This window comes from Nelumbo nucifera, chromosome 1 (genome assembly GCF_055504915.1).
Source record: "Nelumbo nucifera cultivar China Antique chromosome 1, China Antique-T2T, whole genome shotgun sequence".
Lineage (NCBI taxonomy): Eukaryota > Viridiplantae > Streptophyta > Magnoliopsida > Proteales > Nelumbonaceae > Nelumbo > Nelumbo nucifera.
Window position 1 is genome coordinate 178949483 of NC_142649.1, and position 22153 is coordinate 178971635.

Here is a 22153-nt window from a genome sequence, read left to right on the forward strand (position 1 = left end):
ATATTAATGAACATGTGATAAATAAAAATAGTTTTTATAGATGTAGAAATATAAAAATATTTGTAAGGAAATACATTATATACTATCATTATCACAAAATTTGTCATGTGAAATGCACATATACAAATACTAGTATATATATAGAGAGAGAATAGAAAGAGAAAAGAGGGGAGGTGTGGGGTTCTCTCACCACAAAGCTCACATGTGCTTCATCATCTCTCTATTTTCACACATGTGCATTTTTTTTAAATGAAATCATTAAAAATATAATAAGTCATCAACATTAAAACTCTCATGCGTCGTCTTTCATAAAATCTATATTTACTTTCTCTCTCTTAAAATAGAACTGGCGGCAGAGATAGTTAAGGTGGCGTTCTCCTAGCAACCGCCGCTTGGGAAATTAAAATAGAAACTCCGCAGCGGTTTTTCATTGAACCAGACTTGAGACGGTCTAAATAACTCGCCCGTCAACTTTCATATGAGATGTTAAAAGCCAAATACTCTCAAGACGTACTCCTGCATTCGCTTGCCTCCCGCGTTCAACAATATTTTGTTGCAGAGAAACCAAAGAATAGTTTTGACGAAGAAGGGAAGGATCTCTCTCTCTCTTAAAATCTTCTTCTCAATAGTTACAGCGATGAAGGGCATCATCATCATCTTCTCTCATTTTAGGGCATAGACCGGTGAAGGAAGACAGACATAGGTACCTGTGGTTTCAAACTCTCGTTTTAGGGCATATATTCTTACTTGCCTTTTCTTTTTCAATTTATGGTTTTCGGCTTCACTTGTTATAGCGTTTCATATTTTTTTTTCTTTTTCCTTATTCTGTGATCTGTAATTCTATGTTTGGTTTCCTTCTCGCTTTTTGGAGGTTCATGGGAAGCTGAGGTTTATTGAAATTTTGGGTTTATAGCTATTGCCTATTGGGGTAAAGTGGTTGACTTTTGAAGGTTCAGTAGGCTTGGAAGCTATTTGACTTTTGTTTGCTTTTCCGATAGTAATTTAGTCGCAGGTATTCGTTACAGGAGCTTGGTCTTGTTTTCAAGTTTGTGAAGATGGTATATTAATTCTCAACCTGTTTTGTGTCAGGGATTGTCGCTTTTAGGTTTGTAGGGCATTCCTATGGCATTTTTACATACTCGATGGTATTACTGCAGGTCCCTGTTTCACCATTGAAGACAACACAGGGTCATCCTATTGCAAGAGCATTTCTGTTCAAATGATTTTAGGGTTAGGGTCTTGGATTTTGGGGGTTCCATTGACCAATAGAATGCGTGATATCTATTTGAAACTGCAATTTTGTTGTTTTTTAAGAGGTAACTTTCATCTCTCATTTTTTTTCCTACATTATATTTGAGCACTTTCAATTCCATATGCTATGGTTGTTTTCATTATATTTTTATCTTTTGTCTTTTGTTGTAGGATTCATTGAACCGATGAAAATCATCTCACCTTCGTTCTATTGTTGTTTAAAGACCTCTTGCATATCTCCATTACCTACGGATTCTTTGTTGGCCTCTAGGGAGCTACTGACAGTAATCACGACAACCATTTTAGCCAGTATGAGTAATGTACTCATATTGCTAATCCAAGTTTGGATTCCCCATTTCATTTTCCATTCTTCTCATTTTTATCTTATTTTATTTTGTATAGTTATTTTTTGGTTTAGCCTCTGCTTAACCTTGTTTTAATGATAATCAATGACAATGAATTGCATCCTGTTGAACCCTGATTCGGTTTTGTCAATTTAGCCTCTGCTTAACCTAGTTTTAATGGTAATCAATGGCAATGACTTGCACCCTATTTAACCCTGATTCAATTTTGTTAATCACATGATAATTATCTGTTTTTTTTGTGTTTAATCTAAATGAAATTAGTTAGTACTGTTATTTTTTTGGGAATTTTTTGAGAACTTTGAGAAGTTTTTTGCAATCTAATGGAAGTGGACATCCTTATTTAATATCATCTGGGACAGTCTGATTTAAGAAGATTGAGATAATAGATTTCTTCTTTGGTAGCTTCTACTTCTAAGTGGCTTGCAATCTAGCATTCATTTACTTATGAATTTAGAAATGTTTAATGGATGTTTATCAATAGATTCCAATCCAAAATTTTCAACAATGATCAAATTTGAAACACTTCTTGATCAACAACCTAGACCCCCATATTAGATACTTTTTGACGTGTCTATCTTATTTGTTGTTGCTTCCTATGGTCAGTCTCTTCCATCATGAAGTTATAGGTCTTTAGAGTGTCAACTCTCTCGGTAGTAAGTTGTAAAATCCAATATCAAGTTGCAAAGAGTGGCTTTGAGGTGAGATGTTAGCTATGATTTCTAAGTCAGGTGCTTTATTATTCTTAGGGGCTATAGATATGCTGATTTTAATGGTATTGTAGAGGTTTTCCAAATGACTTTTGGTAGTTTGAGGCGATATGTTTGACTTATCCATAAACCCATGAGATATATTTGCAACCCATTGCAATCAATAGTTTTTCAGCTTCGATATGGGTTATAATCATTTTTATATTGTTTTGAATATATCCTTTGATGATTTTGGCATTTCTTGCCACTCAATTTGATTAAAGGTTACATTATGAGGGCACTTGGGTGCTTGAAGATCTTGACTTTTGTTTGGGAATTGGACCCACTATTATAGGGTAAATTTAGGTTGGATTTTTTATTTGATTTAGAGACTTGAACTCAATTGATAATTCACAATCTATTTTATCTAAAAGAATGTGACCCACACCAAGATATTGAAAACTTTTCTGCTGGATATTTTTTTTTTTGTCTTAGTTAGGATATTAAATTGGATTAGATTTGTTAGCGAGAGATATAACTTATGAGGTAGCTTTGTAATCTGGATTAAAATTTATTTGTTTCTTAGGCTTAGTTTGGAAGGAGTACAAATACATATATGCAAAGTGTAAAACCTTGTATTTTGTATATATTTGTATTGTACATATTTGTATATGTGCTCTTTCCAAACCGAGCCTTAAAGTTTTGGCTCATCGAAGAAAAAACTAGCTCAATTATACTTTGCATGAAAATTTTGAAGGATTATCATTTGCTGGTGCTAGCCATATTTCTTAGTAAGACAAGTTCTACCTTCTATAAATCTTGCTTTAGTACTGATAATGTATGCTCTGTAGCTGAGAAGAATGCTACAATGAGCATGGGTGTTGGATGGGAATGATTTGAGTTCAACAAGGATGCCCCACTTGATGAGGAAATTGAAGGTTTGCTCATTTCTCTTGTGTCTAAATCTGTACTCATTCTATAAGTTGAAAAACATTAAAACTTCCTTGTTTTGTATTTCTCCAAGAATATTGACAAGATGTCATTGTTTTTCCCTTTAAAACACAGATCTTAAGCTGAAAGTTTATTTTACGAAGTTCACCAACATGGTGGCATTTACTTAATACAAAAGATTTTGAAAACCAAATAAACAAATAAATGGCTAACACATACACACACACACACGTATTAGCAATAGGTTGTGCACACAACTTGAGGGGCTATTGTGGTCACTTGGTGAAGAAGAAAGAAAATGCCAAAGGTTAAACCACATGCAGTATACCCTTCCCAAGACCCTTCCTAGTACTGTGCACATGGCGCTAGGGGAGGTCAGGTTTAGTAGTTGAAGGTGACTCAAAAACTCTGATGTATCTTTTCATATCAATACCCATGAAGTTAAAGTTCAATTATTTCAAAAAAAAAAAAGAAAAGAAAAAGATATCACAACTTCAATTATATTCTCCTTTGGTCCCACTAGGCTGCCTAACAATCTTTTACCCATAAACTACATGGGAAGATTTCATTTTCTCACATAATTTAATTTCATAAACCTACATCTTGCAAGAATTCAGCGATTGAAAACTTTTGATATTTGATGAATTCATAATAACACAAATGTCTCAAGGTTAAATATTAGCAATTTTCTAGGAATGTAAATTTACAAGTACCCCAAGGAAATAAAAAGTTAGTATGAAATTAAATGAAAAAACTATAATTTAAGGGGAAATTAGGTTTTCATTAATTGCAATAAATTGAGACCCATTATGGTCTTTTAATCAAACTTTACTTTTCTAGATAAAGTTATAAATAGAATTACTAGAGAATAGATGTAAGTGTTACCATGGGACTAGAAAAGAAGTAAACTTGTCCTTTCTTTCATGAAATGTAAAGATGAAAAGTGGGTGGGCCGACTAGGGGACAATAAAAGGGTTAGCTTGTTCAATTGAAAAATGAGCATGTATGGCCACAACTTTTGGTTTGAGTGCCTCCATATTATCATCTTGTTGCTTTAAATTTATAGGCAGGCATTATTTGATACTTCCTCTTAATTTTTTTATTGGACTTCATTACATGAAATGTATGTGTGATTCTAATGGCATGTGCATGTGTTTGTAGGAATGCTCGTATAATATAGATTCTTTATCACTCAAAGGCAACAATGATGCAACATGCACAATTATTCTGATTCAAAACATGACTAAGCCAAGGGCTTTCATAGGTAGTTTTGTCTTTTGAAGGGAAAGGGGAACCTAGTTGAGAGAAGTGATTCACAAGGGCTCAACATTTAGAAGATAGGAGTTCCTTTGGAGAGGAATTGGATGGCGGGTTGGGATATGATGCTTTCAAATGGCCTTGACGTGTGTAAACAAGTTTGAGAGCTCCACTTGTTTATGAAAGAAGACTTATTTGTTTTTCAAGCCATGGTGGTAGGATGGGATGTTCATATAACTATTGCATTCGGTTTACCTTTTATTTACTATGGTTGTATCCATCAGGGAGCTTTTATTTAGCTTATCTTTAGTGCTAAGTACTAAAGTTTAGTGTTACGATTTGCAGTATTCAGCCATTGTGCTAAGTGGATTTGCATTCGAAGATACACTACATTATTTGAGAATTCGATTTTTTTTTAAAATTTTTGTATTTGAACATTTGGATATTGTATTTTAACAATTTGTTTTGGATATTATAATAATTAATCGTCTAATTAATATATATTGTTGCAAATTGCATTTTTATATACATTTAAGTTTTCATGGCTAGGATTTGCATAAAGCAGGTATTAAACCGATAAATCAATAAAAGTGTGGGTAAGGTACAAATAAAAATCTAGAATAAGAACATTAAAAAGAAAAAAATCTAAGTCGGTGGTCTTAATGACCGCCAACATAGCCATAAACATGAACTAAGGCGGCGGTCCAGATTGCCATGTAAAAGGATTGGGCAATAGTTGGCAAAATCTGAGTCGGCGGTCTACACCGCCGTCTAAAATGCCTGGCACGACCTAAGGTGGCGGTCAGAAACATCTAAGTTGGCGGTCCAAACTACCACTTTTGACAATGCTAAGCCGGCGGTTCTTACATACCGCCGCCTTAGAGGTGTTTGGACCGCTTTAAACCAGCAACCAAAGGCGGCACCACTTAGCTGGCAGACCAGAGACCGCCGCCTTAGATCTAAGGCAGCGGTCTAAAGGTCTAAACCGGTGGTTCTTGAACGGCTGACTTAGACAATTTTTCTTGTAGTAGGATTAGGTTAAGGGCTAACACAAAGTTGAACCCTAGTTTGGACCTAAACTAATGTCAAAACCCAAATGTGTTCACCCAATACATGGGGTGAACCAATTTTCTTCTTTAAATTCTTAAGAAACCATTACTCCTTTCCATGGGTTATAGAACTTATCTCTCTCTCTCACAAATTTAGTATAGATTTGTTTCATGAATTATTTTGGATTAAATAATAAAATGTAGTAATAAAGCACTTAATGTGAGCCTTTAGTAGGGGTGGCAATGTTGACCCTAACCCTTTTGACCCTCCGGCTTCAAAACCCACCCATTTCAGCAGTGGGTTATATGGGTCAAGGAAAAGAGGGTCAGGGTGGGTGGGTTGAGGGTACCCATTGGGTCAAAAAAGGTTAGGGTCACTTGGGTCAAGGAGAGGGTCGAGAGAGGGTAAGGGGAGAGGGTCGATAGAGAAGCTACTGCAAGAGTCGAACTGTCGAACAAGGAGAGGGTTGAGAGAGGGTAAGGGAAGAGGGTCGACAGAGAAGCTGCTGCAAGAGTCGAACTGTCGAACAAGGAGAGGGTCGAGAGAGGGTTAGGGTTTCAAGCCACTCGCCGTAGAAATTTTTTCGCAGTTCTCTCAACTCTTTGTTTCCGCCATTGGAGCAAGTTTGTCCTCTCCGCCATTTAAGCATGATTGTCTCTCAATTCTCTGCTAGTTTTGCAGTTCTCTCAACTCTCTCAACTGTACTACCCAAAAGCTTGTTTAATGCTTCCCTTTTCCCTCTTATTATAGCAAAAATTAAAATTGGAAATATATATATCAAATAATAGTTGATTATAAAAATGAACTCGTATCTCCTACCCACAAAGAATCTTGCCCACAGGACACTACTACCATACATCGAGAACATCTCTCCATGAATTATATAACATGTAAATACAAAAGATATTCCCAATGCACAGCTGTGGTATTTTGTAGATAAGTGCGGGCATGAGATCTTAACTTTGTAAAAATAAGTATTTTTGGTGGATAACTTAATTGGCTATATCATGATCAACATCATCTTTCAAGTCTTATCCCAATTATATGGGGTAGATTACATAATTCCTATTTTGATATTCCATTTTATTAATGTTATATCCATCTTTAAATTACTATAATGCTTAAATCATTTATTACTATATCGATCCATGTTCTTTTTTCTTATCCCCATCTTTTCTGATCCGTTACAACTTGCTATATATGATATTTTATTGGATTTATCCCCTACTAACACTGTTCTTGTAGCATAGTGGACCGAATTTTCCCATCGAGAGAAAGAGATGTGGGGAGTATGAAGCTTATGTTTGTAGATCTTTAAGGCTTTATTGAAAATTTCTCCCTAAGAAGAGAAACTGATTACATTTCAATTCATGAAAACAATAGTATTCTACAAAGGTTTTCCAGAAACAATAAACTTCTTCTTATATACTATTTTCATGCTTTGACCAAAAATATATAGATGACTTCACCCCTTTTGCCTAATCTATTTTTCATTCTTTTTCTCGAAGAAATTCAAGCCATGTTTGGTTCTGCTTTGAGCCTCATTCTCTTAATTCTTGCTCATTCTAGGCAAGAATGGGCAAGAATGAATAACATTAGAGTATTTGGTTACAAAATTCTTGCCAAGGGCCACATTCTTTTTAGAATGAAAAATCAGCTTCATAGCACAAAAATCGAGTAGCTTGCAGCATGGAAAATAATCACGCCCCATCTTGCTCATTTCATTCTTTGAGGAAACTCTACCTACAAATATGTTGTCATAAATGTTTACTTTTGCGAAAGCACTTTTACAAAAACACTTTTATAAAAATACTTTTACATGAAAGAACTTTTATGAACCTAGTTTTACGAAAGCACTTTTATGAAAGTACTTTTACATGAAATCACTTTTATGAAAGTACTTTTATGAAAGCACTTTTTTTTCAAGTAACAAAAGTATTTATATAAAAGCACTTTTATGGAAGTACTTTTCAAAAGCACTTTTACGAAGGTACTTTTATAGAAGCGCTTTTATGAAAGCACTTTTATAAAATTACTTTTATGAACACTTATAAAATCATTTTTACAAAAGCACTTTTATAAAAGCACTTTTATGAAAGTATTTTTATAAAAGCACTTTTATGGAAATACTTTTCTAAATCACTTTTAGGAAAGTGAAAGCACTTTAGCAAAAGGACTTACCAAAGTATTTTTACAAAAGTACTTTTATGGAAGTACTTTTATGAAAACACTTTTATGGAAGCACTTTTATGAAAGCACTTTTAAGGAAGTACTTTTACAAAAGCATTTTTAAGAAAGTACTTCTATAAAAGTACTTTTGCGAAAATACTTTTACAAAACATCTATGCCAAGTGGTAAACGTTGACTATTGGAGACCTAGGCTTGCATTTTGTGAATACCAGCATGATTTTTTTTTTTTTGAAGAATGAAAAGCAACATAGGACATTTGTCAGGATGACAAAAATTCATTTTTAGGAAAAAAGTATTTGGTTCATAGCAATATTTTTCATTCTGCCTATTTTTACCAATTCTTTTCCATTTTAGAATTTCATCTTGGGTAAGAATGAGAATTGAACCAAACATGGCCTCATTCTCTTCGTCTTGTTCTTTTTCATCTTTGTTTTCTTTTTCTTCTTCGTTTTAGCTTTTGTTTTGGCATGCGATGAAGTAGTAGTTGTTGTTGTTGTTTTTTTTCTTTTTTTTTTGAAATAAGGGTGTTGGCAGGTAGCTAACGGTTCGATTCATTCATTTAAATGCTCAAAAATATTTATATACTTTTCAAAAGTACATTTTACGAAATAAGGGTGTTTTTTTCAAGTAACAAAAGTATTTATATAAAAGCACTTTTATGGAAGTACTTTTCAAAAGCACTTTTACGAAAGTACTTTTATAGAAGCGCTTTTATGAAAGCACTTTTATAAAATTACTTTTATGAAAGCACTTTTATAAAAGCATTTTTACAAAAGCACTTTTATGAAAGCACTTTAGTAAAAGGACTTACAAAAGTATTTTTACAAAAGCACTTTTATGGAAGTACTTTTACGAAAACACTTTTATGGAAGCACTTTTAAGGAAGTACTTTTACAAAAGCATTTTTAAGAAAGTACTTAAAACACTTTTGCGAAAATACTTTTACAAAACATCTATGTCAAGTGGTAAACATTGACTATTGGAGACCTAAGCTTGCATTTTGTGAATACCAGCATGATTTTTTTTTTTTTGAAGAATGAAAAGCAACGTAGGACATTTGTCAGGACAACAAAAATTCATTTTTAGGAAAAAGTATTTGGTTCATAGCAATGTTTTTTCATTCTGCCTATTTTTACCAATTCTTTTTCATTTTAGAATTTCATATTGGGTAAGAATGAGAAAGAATGAGAATTGAACCAAACATGGCCTCATTCTCTTCCTCTTGTTCTTTTTCATCTTTGTTTTCTTTTTCTTCTTCGTTTTAGCATTTGTTTTGGCATGCGATGAAGTAGTTGTTGTTGTTGTTTTTTTTTTTCTTTTTTTTTGAAATAAGGGTGTTGGCAGGTAGCTAACGGTTCGATTCATTCATTTAAATGCTCAAAAATATTTATATACTTTTCAAAAGTACATTTTACGAAATAAGGGTGTTTTTTTTTCAAGTAACAAAAGTATTTATATAAAAGCACTTTTATGGAGGTACTTTTCAAAAGCACTTTTATGAAAGTACTTTTCAAAAGCACTTTTATGAAAGTACTTTTATAGAAGCGCTTTTATGAAAGCACTTTTATAAAATTACTTTTATGAAAGCACTTTTATAAAAGCATTTTTACAAAAGCACTTTTATGAAAGCACTTTAGTAAAAGGACTTATAAAAGTATTTTTACAAAAGCACTTTTATGGAAGTACTTTTACGAAAACACTTTTATGGAAGCACTTTTAAGGAAGTGCTTTTACAAAAGAATTTTTAAGAAAGTACTTAAAGCACTTTTGCGAAAATACTTTTACAAAACATCTATGTCAAGTGGTAAACATTGACTATTGGAGACCTAAGCTTGCATTTTGTGAATACCAGCATGATTTTTTTTTTTTTTTTTTGAAGAATGAAAAGCAACGTAGGACATTTTTCAGGATGACAAAAATTCATTTTTAGGAAAAAAGTATTTGGTTCATAGCAATATTTTTTCATTCTACCTATTTTTACCAATTCTTTTTCATTTTAGAATTTCATATTGGGTAAGAATGAGAAAGAATGAGAATTGAACCAAACATGGCCTCATTCTCTTCCTCTTGTTCTTTTTCATCTTTGTTTTCTTTTTCTTCTTCGTTTTAGCTTTTGTTTTGGCATGCGATGAAGTAGTTGTTGTTGTTGTTGTTTTTTTTTTTTTTTCTTTTTTTTTTTTTGAAATAAGGGTGTTGGCAGGTAGCTAACGGTTTGATTCATTCATTTAAATGCTAAAAAATATAATGGTAACAACCAAAAAGGAAAAAGGAAGAAGGCGCCATTGGCCAACTTTTATTTAAAATAAAGTAGTTATTATTTACGAGCTTATGTCAATAGGTTTATTGAATGCATTATCACATCTTTTTGGTCCATTCTTTTATAACTTAATTATTTTTAATCTTTAGGTTTTCCACAAATCCAATTCACTATCTTTCTCATTTCTATTTAATGCTATTCATATTATTCCTGATGTGAATGAATAAGATATATAAGAGTACTATTTTGCATATCTTATGGTATTTCCTAAAGACCTCAAGCCTCTCAATCAGATATCTAACTGTAATAGTAAGCTGAAGAGAATTATAGTCAGTCCAAAATAGATCATTAATTAGAAGTTTTTTTGAATAAAAAAGTTGAGTACGGGTATAGAGGAGTGAGCATTTGGTTTATTCGATTAAAAATCAAATCGAATAAACCGAATTTATAAAATATAAAACCGAATCGAAGCCATACTATTAAAAAACTGAAAAGACCAAAACCGAATTTTTCAGTTCGGCTTTCGGTTTTTCTCGGTTAAAACTGGGTTTTATTAATATTATACTAATACATAATATTATATATTATGTATATACTAAAGTTTGGTTAATTCAGTTTTTTCAGTTAACTGAATTTTAAATCCTGAAAACCGAAACTAAAATCAAAATTTTTTAAAACCGAATTAATCAAACCGAAAAACCAAAAACCAAAAACACTAAAATAAACAAACCGAAACCAAAAATTTCAGTTCGGTTTTTCGGTTTTAACCGAACAATGCTCACCCCATAAAGAGATATCATCCGCAGGTTCAAAATTGGTTTGGGAAAAATAGAGGGTTCAGCTTATTTATCAAGTCACTTAGACAAGTTAAACGATGAGTTAGAATCCTCCATATAGCTAGGGCAATCATGGACCAAGTTTTAGCATTGTGATGCACCTAATGAGCTTTATTAATATTATTATTATTATTATTATCTACTTTTTCAACTTGAAATTGAGCTAGTAATATTGCAAGAACTTCCAACTTAAAAACCTTCCATTTTAGCTCGAGAGTCGAGACTAAACAATTGATTAATACTTCACTAAGGGTCAGGATCCACCATTTGATGGTAGCCACTTGGAAGACTATGTGACTATGCGAGTGGAAACTCTATCTGTTTGGATGATTGCAACTATAGTAATTTATGTATGTATTATTTTTGGATAGTTGGAAGCTAATTTGTCAAACTTTAGAGAGACCCAATAAATCAGATGGCTAAAAGGTATCATGTTGATTTTTGGCCAAATGTTTTGCATTAGTTTGTTATTCTTTTTTGTCTCTAATATTTATATTAATATTTTTATCTGTTATTTGGCCCAAAATAAGAAAAATGAGGGAAATTATGCATCAAAGCATGAAAAAGATGGATCCACCTGTTCTTTGCCCCAAAATAAGGAAAAAAAAGATAACATCTTTATCTTTATTCTTTACTATATAGTGAAGATTCTTGCCATGGCTTTTGCTTCACGCCCAGACGACCATGGAAAAAAGTGAAGACATTATTTTTTCTCTCCATTTATTTTCTTCTCTTCCACTGTGCTCATCTCTTTCTCATCTTGTACAACTAGTCAGTATAATTAAGTCAATATAAGAGATTTAAATAGTAGCGACTTAATTAGCGATATGCTCTTTTGATTGATGCTACAGGTAAGGATGACTTTGACGTGAAGATGGTTTCTAATTGGTTGGAACTTGGAGGCTTGAGGGGAAATTTAAAGTTCACCAGAGGCGGAGAGAACGATATATTCCATAATTGTGAAATGTGAAAGTTCTGCAAATTAAACTAACATTTCTTCATTCTGCACCTATCTTCCAGCAAGCCAACTACGTCCATAGCTACTAATGCCTATGCCAATGGATATAGTAACATTGCATGTTTTAATTTCAGCTTGCTATATGGGATTATTAATTTAATTAGTATAGCAGAAGTAGTTCTCCCACCCTTATTCCATCCATTACTGGCTACTAGGCTCTCGGTCTAGTTTAATCTGTTCTCTCAGAAATATTGACATTTATTAACATTGCCATATATCATGGATCATTTTGTAGGACACAGACATTAAGATGTAAAGAGAGCTTGACATGCATTTACATAAGATATGGAACGGCCACCTCCTAATGCAGTAATGCCCCAATAATATCTTCTATTTATGGCCTTTTTTTTGTAGACAGCGCAGTGCACAAAAAGGTCTTCAAAGTTATCCTGAGGCAACTTCTTCAACAATCAATCTGGATTTCTCAAAGTTATCCTGGTTTCTCCACGAGTGTGGAGATGGGGTTGTCAGAAGAGGGCAAATATGGTGTAGTCTCAACGTTCTTGGTCTTTGAACAACCACCTTTGTTTGTTGTCGTAAAACACCATTTACAGCTTTTGAGTAGTTGATTGACTCGTGGTCTCTCAGTATTGTACCTTCGGATCCATAGGCCTTGGGGTCACTTAAAGTCTCCAGTGGGTGAGGAGAATTGAGGAAGGCCCTAAGAGCACTTGCTATCATCACTCGGGATCCACATAGAGTCTCGTTCAAGACATATAGAGCAGTCCCAGGAGGGAGCAAGGGGTGAGGAGGAGATGACTTCTCATCTGGTTGAAGAATGTACAATCGACCCATTGGCCCATATAACAGTTTCTGCATGTTCAGATATAGGAAAAAGAGTTATATTAAACCCATCAGAATTAATTAAACATCTTTTGATGATCCTTCTCATTGAAACCTAGCCACCCCCGTGATGCACAGAGGATAGATATAGATACAATAAAAACAATGTCATGTTGACTCCAACGGATGCTTAAGCAATGGCCAGCAAATATTGATAAATCACACCAGCCCCACCACTATAACCCAATAACCCAATGTTTAAAAAACCGACCGGGAGCTGAACTGCTTTTACCACCTGTTTCTGAGTTAACGGGTTGCTTGGACGGTTTTCGGATTGAATGATCCGACCGTTACGGTCAACGACAGTTAGAAAACACTACTATAACCACAATATCCTCAAACACCTTACAAATTAATATGTGCATGCGAAGTGTAAATGGTGGTGACCGGTGAGCATTGTGGATGTTGGTTAAAGATGTGGTGTATAAACCAAAAGAAAGACGAGTCGTTTAAGTTGATGAATTCATGCCTGATGGCCATAGCCAATCTTGGCATATCTCAACTAGTACTAGTAGCATCTTACTAAAACTCCAGGATCGTTGAGATAATTAAACAAGTGACCAAAAGGAAACTTACATTGTTATTGAGGCAAGGGTGAGATCGGAAGGCACCATTGAGGCGCTTGAGGACTTGCACGACGTGGTTGGGATAGTTGCAGGAGAAGGCTCTTGGAACGATATCCCTATGCATCATTACAGAACGAACGTGGCTCTCATCCAAATTCAGTTCTTCGAGGATACGATGTCCTCCGCAGAATATGAACGGTGATCCAAAGGTAACAACGGGTAGTAGACTGGGAGGCTTGATTACTCCCCTAGCCAACAGCATTAAGCTGACTAGAAGGGAAAGGCTCCCCCCAAGAGAATGTCCCGTGAATCGAAGTTTAGCTCCATCTCCATGTTTTTTCAAATGACTTAGAATCTCTGGTGTAAATTGTTCATAAATCCCCTTGGCAGCTTCATAGATACCTCTGTGGACCAACACCTCTGTTCCCTACAATATAGACAAGTACTGTTTGATAATTTTGTTTTCTCTTCAACTTTAACATCGGCTCTTCACCATAAATTATATTTTAATGCACAGACTGTATGCCTTTTTCATCCTATATATTATTGAATTTAGACACCAGAAGGATAAGCTAATTATACCTCGAATTTGGTAGGTTCAAAGAAGAGGTTTGCTTGCCAAGATGCCAATGAATCTGATCCCTGCCATGCACACCCATTCACGACCCACTAGGATGTCATTCCCTCTTGTAGATTTGAGTAACGAGTCTAACGACTCTAACCATGGTTTACAAGTGCGCAGATCTATACCTGAATGATGAAGCAACGAGTACAAGTGCTTGGATCATCGCAAACGAACCACTCGCATGGAGAAGAGTGAAGTGACCGAAGGTCCCTTGCTGCTTCTTGCTTTGCTGCCTCTTCGGCGGCTACAACAGCCGTCATTGTTGATGCTGCGACATAAGCTGCCATTTCGGACTTGTAAGCCCGAGAAGAGGAGCACCCTTCGTCCTCTCGTGGTCGTGGCTGGTCACCATGGTTATGTGATTCTGTCTTGACATCCAGATCCTCGTTGTTGGAACCACAGCCAAGGGATAACAGTCCCCTGGTGCGGGAGTGTACGTATGATGCCGCTGAAGAGGCAATCTGATAAGCTACAGAAGGACGGATTGGACGCTTCTGCTCAAAATCCAGTGCTTTCCTTGAACTGGCTTTAATAGAGGGAGCTAGAGGTACGCGAGTGGAGTCAGCATCAAACTTTGCCTTGACAGCAGCGGCTTCTTCTTTCTTCTCCAAGGAAGACGTTACGAAGTGTAGATCGTAGTATTTGCTCAAGTCTTCGGCCTAAGTATTCAAAATGAAATCAAATATGTTATAGTTACTTCTCCGCAAATCGCCTCTTATACTGAAGCACCATCTACTTAACTAAGATACAACTTACAAGGTTTCATGAATGAATGAATGAAGTTTACGAAACAAAACCATGAATTAATGTACACTTGGGCAAACTGGACACATGGATTTCTTTAGATGGAGAAGGAGCGTTGTACGGGATTTAGTTTTTTATCCTATCATTTGGGCAAACTGGACACAATTGCTTAATGCTTCTTAAGTCTTTAAGCTGTGAATGAGCTGCATCCAGCTTACGCTTACCCCTTTCAAGTCATGGGTTGAGCTAGTGGTCTAAGAAGTTCCATCTAATACTGTTCAGTGGTCAAACTTCGAACGAAACGGCGACTAATAATGTTGCAAACCTGGATTTTGGATCGTTTGGTTGGTAATCTAACTACGGACTCCATTTTAGAGAAGTCTACACGACCCAAAAATCATTCACGTGGCAACAGGTTGAAACCCAAACGTACCCCACTTGTTCAGATTTCCACATTCCACTTCCCGTTCTATGATCATATGATGTCATGTTTCAGACCAAAAGACAAGTCTATAGGAATCAGGAGTCTAGGACTTTAGGAGACGACATGGCCAGGGGGAGATGAATCGATGGTCACTCAAGACAAGAGGGTCATGAGTTCAGTACTTCACTTTGTAATTGGACAAACCCAAGGTGATACCTGACATGGTAGCAGAAGCAGGCCGGTCATTTAGAAGTTATAGAACGAGAAAGGCTGATTGATCATCACTTTCGCGGCGCCCAATCCTCTCCCTCTACTGGCCAGTGAAGAGATGATCCTCCACTGGCCCAATGATATCATGCCAAGTTTTTTTTTATCCACCGTTCAAGGGAGCTGGGAGCATTCCCTCCCTTTGAACGTTTTCTCCCTTTTTATCCACTGGCCCAATGAGGAGTTTAGGACGTTCTTTCCCTTTGAACGCCGCTCTTTTATCCACCGTTCAAGGGAGCATTCCCTCTTTTTTTTTCAAAGGGAGAATGACCAATCAGCCCAGATCAGAATTTTATAGCCCTATAGTACAGGGGAATGCATCAAGACCGTGAAGAGGGCTAGTAGTAGGGACTGGAATTCTGCATCGGATGTATCCGTACTTTTCCGTTTTTTTTTCCGTATTTAGTGATCTTTTTTTTCATTATTTTTTTTTCTTCAAAATTTAGCGAAAAAAGTGGGAGTACCTTGATCTCAGGAATCACATAGGCTATGTTGCACAGGAAAGCCAATTGCGAGAGGAGTTTCGTATCAGACAATGGAACTCGAACTAACAACCTTGAAAAGGATTCTTGATCGAAAATGGTTCCCTCTTCCTCATCTTCAGGGCCGTAATCAACCACACAACTACCTTTGCCTTCATCTCCATTTCCGGTTGCTTGTTCTTTCTGTTGTCGGCTCCTCCAATGACTTCGAAGCTCTAAAAGTCGCTCCACCCAATTCGCTCTCTTCTTATTCTTCTTCTTCTTCTTCTTCTTCTTCTTCTTCTTCTCCGATTCCTCTTCTCCTTCATGGGTGTCATCCGAGTAGTCGACCACCCTCATTTTTATGTCCATATCGGGATCAAAAGGAGGCGATCGGACCGAACCTGAGAGCTGGAAAGGGAAGATGCCAGTGGAACGGCTTTTCTTTAGTTTGGGTTCGAGCGAAGCAGCACGGATGCAGTTTAGCGAGTAACGGAGCTGAGGGTCGGACTTTGATCTTCGGAGACCAGATGGGTCGCACAGGTCTTTGCCGGAATGGGACCGCCGAAGACTGTTATGTTCTCTGGGCATGTCTTTTGTCGTGCTGGCGATCGGAGAGCCGGAAATGCTGACTGAATTGCACGCCATAGTTGGTCTCGGTTGGTTCGCTTTCGACTTTTGCTCCACTCTGACAGTACCTGAGAAACCGAGCTTGGACCTTTACCGAAGAAAGCTCTCTCTTTCTCTGGGAGTAATGGGCTGGTTGGTTATCGTTGAATGCCGGATCCATTGGACTTGGAGGAGTTCTCGGAACCAACACATCGGATGGTAAGTTGGTAACGGCAATTTTGAGGAAAGACAGGTTTTAAAAATTCCCCTCATGGTAGAAACTACGAAAATGCTGCCACTTGTAGTTGCGTATCATACGACAGTATTATAAACAAAATCAACAGTCTAGGCCTCTAGGGGCAGGTCTGGGGTAAGAGATTTGAGGACGAGTCCAAATCTGAATCTTCTCTGGCTGATGGTTGTTGAAGTGAACCCCCTTATGTCGTGAGTTGTGATTGGTTAAAGAGTCACTGGGCCAATTAGATGAATTCACATGGAATTTATTAGATACAGAATTTGGGTCTATACGTCCTCCTCGATCTCAAATTGATAAAGTCAAAATTCATGTAGCAGTTTTCAAGGGGAATGAGTAAATAATGTGAGAGGGACTGTGGCTGTGGGGCATCTGAGCAATTTTCGCAGGAGGCTCGTAATAATCAGTTTTCGTCTGTACCTGGATGCCAGCAACGTTAATTAACTGAGTCGATCTCGATGAACGCCTTGATTGTTCCGAACGACATCTTTCCACTTGTAGACTAGTTAACTCAGGATTTCGGATTTCCCGTTGTTCAAAGTTTAAACTGGAAGTGCTGAACGTCCACTCTGCCATGGTAGAGTTTCAAAGATATTAACAATAATATATTTAATTATAAGACAAATAAAATAAATATTCATAGTTCATGCTTCGTATACAACTCTACCGCTTGTATATATGGAAAAGATTTGACAATTTTTTAACGGAATATATCATGATAATATTCTGAAAACGAAACATTTTTGAGGTGAAACAAAATGTGAAAGACAACGATCGAGGAAGAACAATGCGAAGCGCAAGGCTGGGCCAGCCAATATAGATTCGCAAATGAATGCAGAATTGATAGAACAAACCACATAATAAATCGTAGAACAGAAGAAAATTCGCGTTCGAATTTGAGCCAACTCATATGACCGAAATAATCAATCAATGAGCAAAGTGAATTAGTGATGCCTGGGAGCTTTTCTATCTTCGATTCACCATCATCATCCAACTTTACTTGGAAGAAGGTCGAAGCCGGAATTAAGAGAAGAGATAGAAGAAGAAAGAAGAAAACGACTGAGGAGATACACACCTTTTAATTTACACATGCTTCAAGAATGGTTTGATCCGTTTCTTCGGATCTCCGGACCGGAGCAGAAGTCATTTCGTGGATGAAACCACTGTAGAACATATAGCTATAGGAGTGAACGAACAACACGGATCTGCGTGTTACAGGTTCAACTTCAAAGCATCGGAGTGAGATCCGGCGGAGGTATAATAAGACAAGACAAGGAGAGCCGAACTCCTTGCCTTTGACTGCATCTCAATTCCTATTAACTTATTTTAAATATTAATTTATAATAAATAAATAGAAAGTGTTGGTGCAACAAATCTCTGGCTAACTGTCCGAATCTCGGAAACGCGCGATGGTTTTGTCGTTGTAATGGACTTTTAACGGTGAAGTGAATTTGAATCCCATACTAGTTAGAATCTAATCACGTGGACGTTTCTCCAGCGGGTTGCCACTTGCCACGATTATAGTTTCTATCGGACTAAAAACACCTGCCCTCTTTATCTAATGACATCAAACTTCAGTACAAACTACAAAGCGAAGCGATGACTTTATTTTAGGCCGCTTAAAAACAAGTACTTATTGGAATAACTCAACTTTTTTCAAGTGTTTATTTTAAAAAATAATCACTTATTTTATATTAGCGTTTAGTGGTCTTTTTCTTCAATAATCGTTTAAATAAGTAATTGTGATTCTTGTCTTTTATTTTATTTTTTTTTCAAAATTTTAAAATATTTAATCCAAAGTGAATGAAAGTGCTTTTATAAAAGCATTTTTTACAAAGTATTTTCGTAAAATATTTTTATAAAAGCATTTTCATAAAAGTGCTTTTATAAAAGCATTTCTATAAAAGTGCTTTCATAAAAATGCTTTTGTAAAAATAATTTACTTTTACAAAAGTACTTTTCATAAAATTACTTTTATAAAAATGACTTTATAAAAAAGATATAATTGGTATTATGAAAATTCAACAGGAACGATTATGAGTGAAAAAATTGAATAAGTGATTATTGTATAAATACTTAAAAATAACTAGAAATTTGAACTTAAAAAATAAATTCTCAATTTTAAACTAAATACTTATTTCAGATTTATTTTTTAAACACCAATAAATGCTTGTGGTCCCAGCTCAAATAAATACTCCCAAACATAGTCTTCAGAGAAAAGAACAAAAGTGGGGAAAAGGATAATTTGATACAAGATTAGAGAAAGTGATGGAAGTGAAGGATAGGTACATATGAACATTATTATTGTTCATAGATAGCAGTGCAAAGGTGGAAAGGTACTTTTTCTTTGCTTTTTGCAGAGGCAGCCATGAGGCCCATGACTCAACTGAAATATGGAGGGGCATAATAAAAAGTAAAGAGTAAAAAGATTAAGGAGCAGAGAATAATACAGATTACAGAAGGTGAGAGCCAAATGTTGGGTTGCATGAAGAAGGCATGGGCTATGAACTCCACATAGCCTCCTGGTTTGCTGTTGGTGTCTAACTACTCAACAGGCTCGCTCATCTTTCCGCCCAATCTCATCATCATGTAAAGAGAGAGGGTGAGCGGAAGCTGCCAATTCCATGTGGAAGTTGTGAATTTGTCTTGTTCTTTATTTCTTTTCAGTTTGGGTTCGGAATTAGATTAGTCCAAGCTGTGCAGTGCAAGTGCAACCTCTTCGCTTTGGACTTGTTTTAATTATGTGATCTGCCTCGACCGCAGTGCTATTTGAGATATGTGGTGTGAGATTGTATTGGTACAGGATTGAAAGTCTGTTGGCAGATGATCCAGGTTTGAAGTAACATGAGTTTGGATTTACTCTTCACACAGAGTATCTCACACCGACCTCACAGGTATACACAGTGGGATGTGCCTGTGAGGGTGGTGTGAGGTGGACCGTGTGAGGAGCATGTCCCAATTCAAGATAATTTGTTTTGTTTTATTAGAACCGCGTCATAGTTTCACAGATTTAATTAAGATTATCATAGAGATTTTCATTTTAACAAAGCACCTTCTATGTTTTTGCAACCTATTTATTTAATCAATTTTTTCACTGAGAATATGATCATCTAAACTGGATGGAAAATGTTCAAAGGGCACATAGGTTCATGATTGTTTAATGCAAAATTATAGTTAACTTTTTTTTTATACAGAAAATAAAATTGACTAAATAGAGCCAAAAAGAGTGGTTATTTGTATTTTATTAAAGGGAAAAATAATATTTTTATTTTTATTTTCTTTTGATTAAATTTATTCAAATAAATATTAATGTTAAAATTATCATTTTCCACTATCACTTAAATGAAAGATTTTAGTATTTTAAAACAATTTATGGAGTAGGTTTTAGTAAATTCATAAAACTATAAGGGTGTTTAGTAAATGACATTCACAAGTCAACAGTTTTAGGTTATTTTGGGACTAATGCCATTTTTTGGAAAATGATGATACATCATTACTATATCGGTATTTCATGGTTTGAATTAAAGCACGTTCTTTGGGACTAATCCATACAAACAGTTTGCCGTCATCGGTAAGTCCAAATTTCTGCTACATTTATAGATATTTTCCGGTTTTCTCAATTGAAATGAATGTTTTAAAAAATGACCTTGAATCCGAACTATTCAGGCCATCTGTTTTGGGTTAATGGTTCAACCGTCCGATTTGAACGGATAATCTTTTTTAATAAAAAAATTAAAATAAAAAGGTTAAAAACTATTGAATGGGCTTGGGGTAAAATGGAACCAATTGTCTGAACAATTACTAGACTGAATGGTCCGACTGTCCAGATCAATGGCAGTTCGAAAATCATGATTGAAATCATAACAACAACTATAATTTTGTGTTGGAGACAAGGCCAATCAGAATTCCTGCCATTTACATTCGTTTATGCATCAGCATCACTTCCCTCGTTTGCCCAGGTTGGGCTGGCTGTAGAAGATCATGATTGACCCTAGGTTTGGCTAAAGGCCCAATGCAACAGTCGGCTGGTCCTGGCCTTGCGCAACTGAAGTGGGTTGATCCAATACAAGTTGGTCTTGCTTTGGGTTTGCTCCTATTTGGTGGCTGCTAAACACGGGCTTTGCCACCTACCTGCGGCTTAGTTGTTTGAGTACCAGGAGCGACGTATAAGAGGAGCTGAACCCTTCAATTTTATCTTCATCAATTTTTAGCTGCCATTTCCCAGTAGTTTTTTTAGCGTATGGTGGCACAAATTCCATTCCTCTCATTTTGAATCATAGATAAAACGAAGACCCCGTTTATTTTTGGGAAGTTATTTATTTGGAAAATTCATTTATTCAGGTAAATATTTTTTTTATTTATCAGATAAATAAGATAATGAGTATTTTAGACATAAAAACACATTATTAAAAGGGATAATTTTATATCATTCAAGTGTTGACAATTTTTCTTTCAGGTGGAAAAGTTATTTTCCTACCTCTGAGATGGCTATCACTTACCATTTACCCAAGAAAAATAAATTTCCCATAGACTCTACATAAATCTGAAAAAAATATGAATATTTTGGTCAATTAAAAAATCCCATTGATCAATTTTCTCCCTTCTCAAAACAGGTTCTTAGTAGCTCTTGAACAAACTGGCATTTATATATCTACGTATAAGACTGGAACAATGGTTTGGTATGATGGAGCGCAATCCGGTCGGTCCTATCTGTCAACGATCTTGCCTCTGACTGGAGCAAAAGGTGCCTGAAACAGGGAAGAAAGCGAGTAGTCTCCGGGGAGGAACCCGGTGAGAGTGCTCCGAAGCTCAAGTTAGTATTCTCTCGAAGGCAAGATAAGAAACCAGATGGCGTAAAGTTATCACGTACCTTCCTTCTTGAGGGGAAGAGGGCATTTTATAACCACTTCGCGCACTCACTCCCAAGCTCCTGCCAAGTCGGGTATCATTACCTCTGCACTTCTGCCAGTTCGGGTGTCATCACCTCTGCTGGGGCAGACAACCGCCACTGCTCTCTTTGTCGGAGCCGTCTCTGTGACTGGAGGTGGCAGTGGCAGGTGGCCGTTGAAGTGTGGCTGTAAAACGTCAGATCCTAAGTCAGTCAGGTGCGCCACCTCAGGATACGAACTCCTTTGGTGTCAGGTACGGTTGTTCAGTTGGGCGGCCTGGAGACGAAGTGCGGGAGTGGTGTGCGAGGTGAAGTCTTGAGTTCGGATAGAAGTGTGGCTCGAGCTGCCCTGGGGTGGGCCAGTTCGGGTTGTTGCCCTCTGTGCTCCTCGTAAGGCTCGGGGTCAAAGGGAGAGTTCGGGCTCCTTTTGGGGAGCTCAGACCGTTGGTTCCTCCTCTCGGAGCTCGCGCCTTGAGCGTACTGCCATGCCGAGCTATTGCTTCTGCCAGGTCATCCTCGGCCGCTTCCACGTGTTGGTTGGTCAAGAGGTCGGAACAAATCTTCCTTCATCAATTGCCCCCCATTCCTCGCGCTAAGGGTCTTGCCCTGGCA

The 22153-nt window shown here is 36.4% G+C and overlaps 1 protein-coding gene and 1 long non-coding RNA gene across 7 annotated transcripts; one reads left to right on the forward strand and one right to left on the reverse strand.

Annotated features, from left to right (window-relative positions):
- The first annotated feature begins 330 nt into the window (after positions 1 to 330).
- LOC104600343 (uncharacterized) lies at positions 331 to 5011 on the forward strand. 4 transcript variants are annotated; one of them, XR_735661.3, is made up of 5 exons: positions 331 to 703; positions 999 to 1058; positions 1158 to 1316; positions 1423 to 3240; positions 4415 to 5011. It is a non-coding gene; the product is annotated as an uncharacterized LOC104600343 (long non-coding RNA). The 4 variants fall into 4 exon arrangements; XR_016080726.1 differs by lacking the exon at positions 999 to 1058 and having other exon boundaries at positions 1090 to 1316; XR_016080724.1 differs by having other exon boundaries at positions 332 to 1058.
- A 6767-nt stretch (positions 5012 to 11778) lies between these two features.
- Positions 11779 to 17968, reverse strand: LOC104600342 (alpha/beta-Hydrolases superfamily protein). 3 transcript variants are annotated; one of them, XM_088895436.1, is made up of 7 exons: positions 17729 to 17968; positions 17074 to 17222; positions 15795 to 16870; positions 14021 to 14554; positions 13853 to 13912; positions 13281 to 13697; positions 11779 to 12674 (listed from the first exon to the last, which is right to left on the reverse strand). In XM_088895436.1, the coding sequence occupies exons 3-7, from the start codon at positions 16437 to 16439 to the stop codon at positions 12246 to 12248; spliced, it is 2085 nt and encodes a 694-aa protein (XP_088751562.1). In that variant the 5' UTR covers positions 16440 to 16870; positions 17074 to 17222; positions 17729 to 17968; the 3' UTR covers positions 11779 to 12245. The 3 variants fall into 3 exon arrangements, with proteins under 3 accessions (XP_088751562.1, XP_010261536.1, XP_088751561.1); XM_010263234.3 differs by having other exon boundaries at positions 15795 to 17222; XM_088895435.1 differs by lacking the exon at positions 17729 to 17968 and adding an exon at positions 17508 to 17684 and having other exon boundaries at positions 15795 to 17222.
- Between the last annotated feature and the right edge of the window lie 4185 nt (positions 17969 to 22153).

Bases quoted from the DNA above. Each gene is read 5' to 3' on its own strand.
- LOC104600342 (XM_088895436.1), bottom strand. From the start codon at position 16,439: ATGGCGTGCAATTCAGTCAGCATTTCCGGCTCTCCGATCGCCAGCACG. The intron at 14,555-15,794 runs GTACTCCCACTT...TTGAATACTTAG, and splicing joins ATGTGATTCCTGAGATCAAG to GCCGAAGACTTGAGCAAATA. The intron at 12,675-13,280 runs GTAAGTTTCCTT...CTGAACATGCAG, and splicing joins ACCCTTGCCTCAATAACAAT to AAACTGTTATATGGGCCAAT.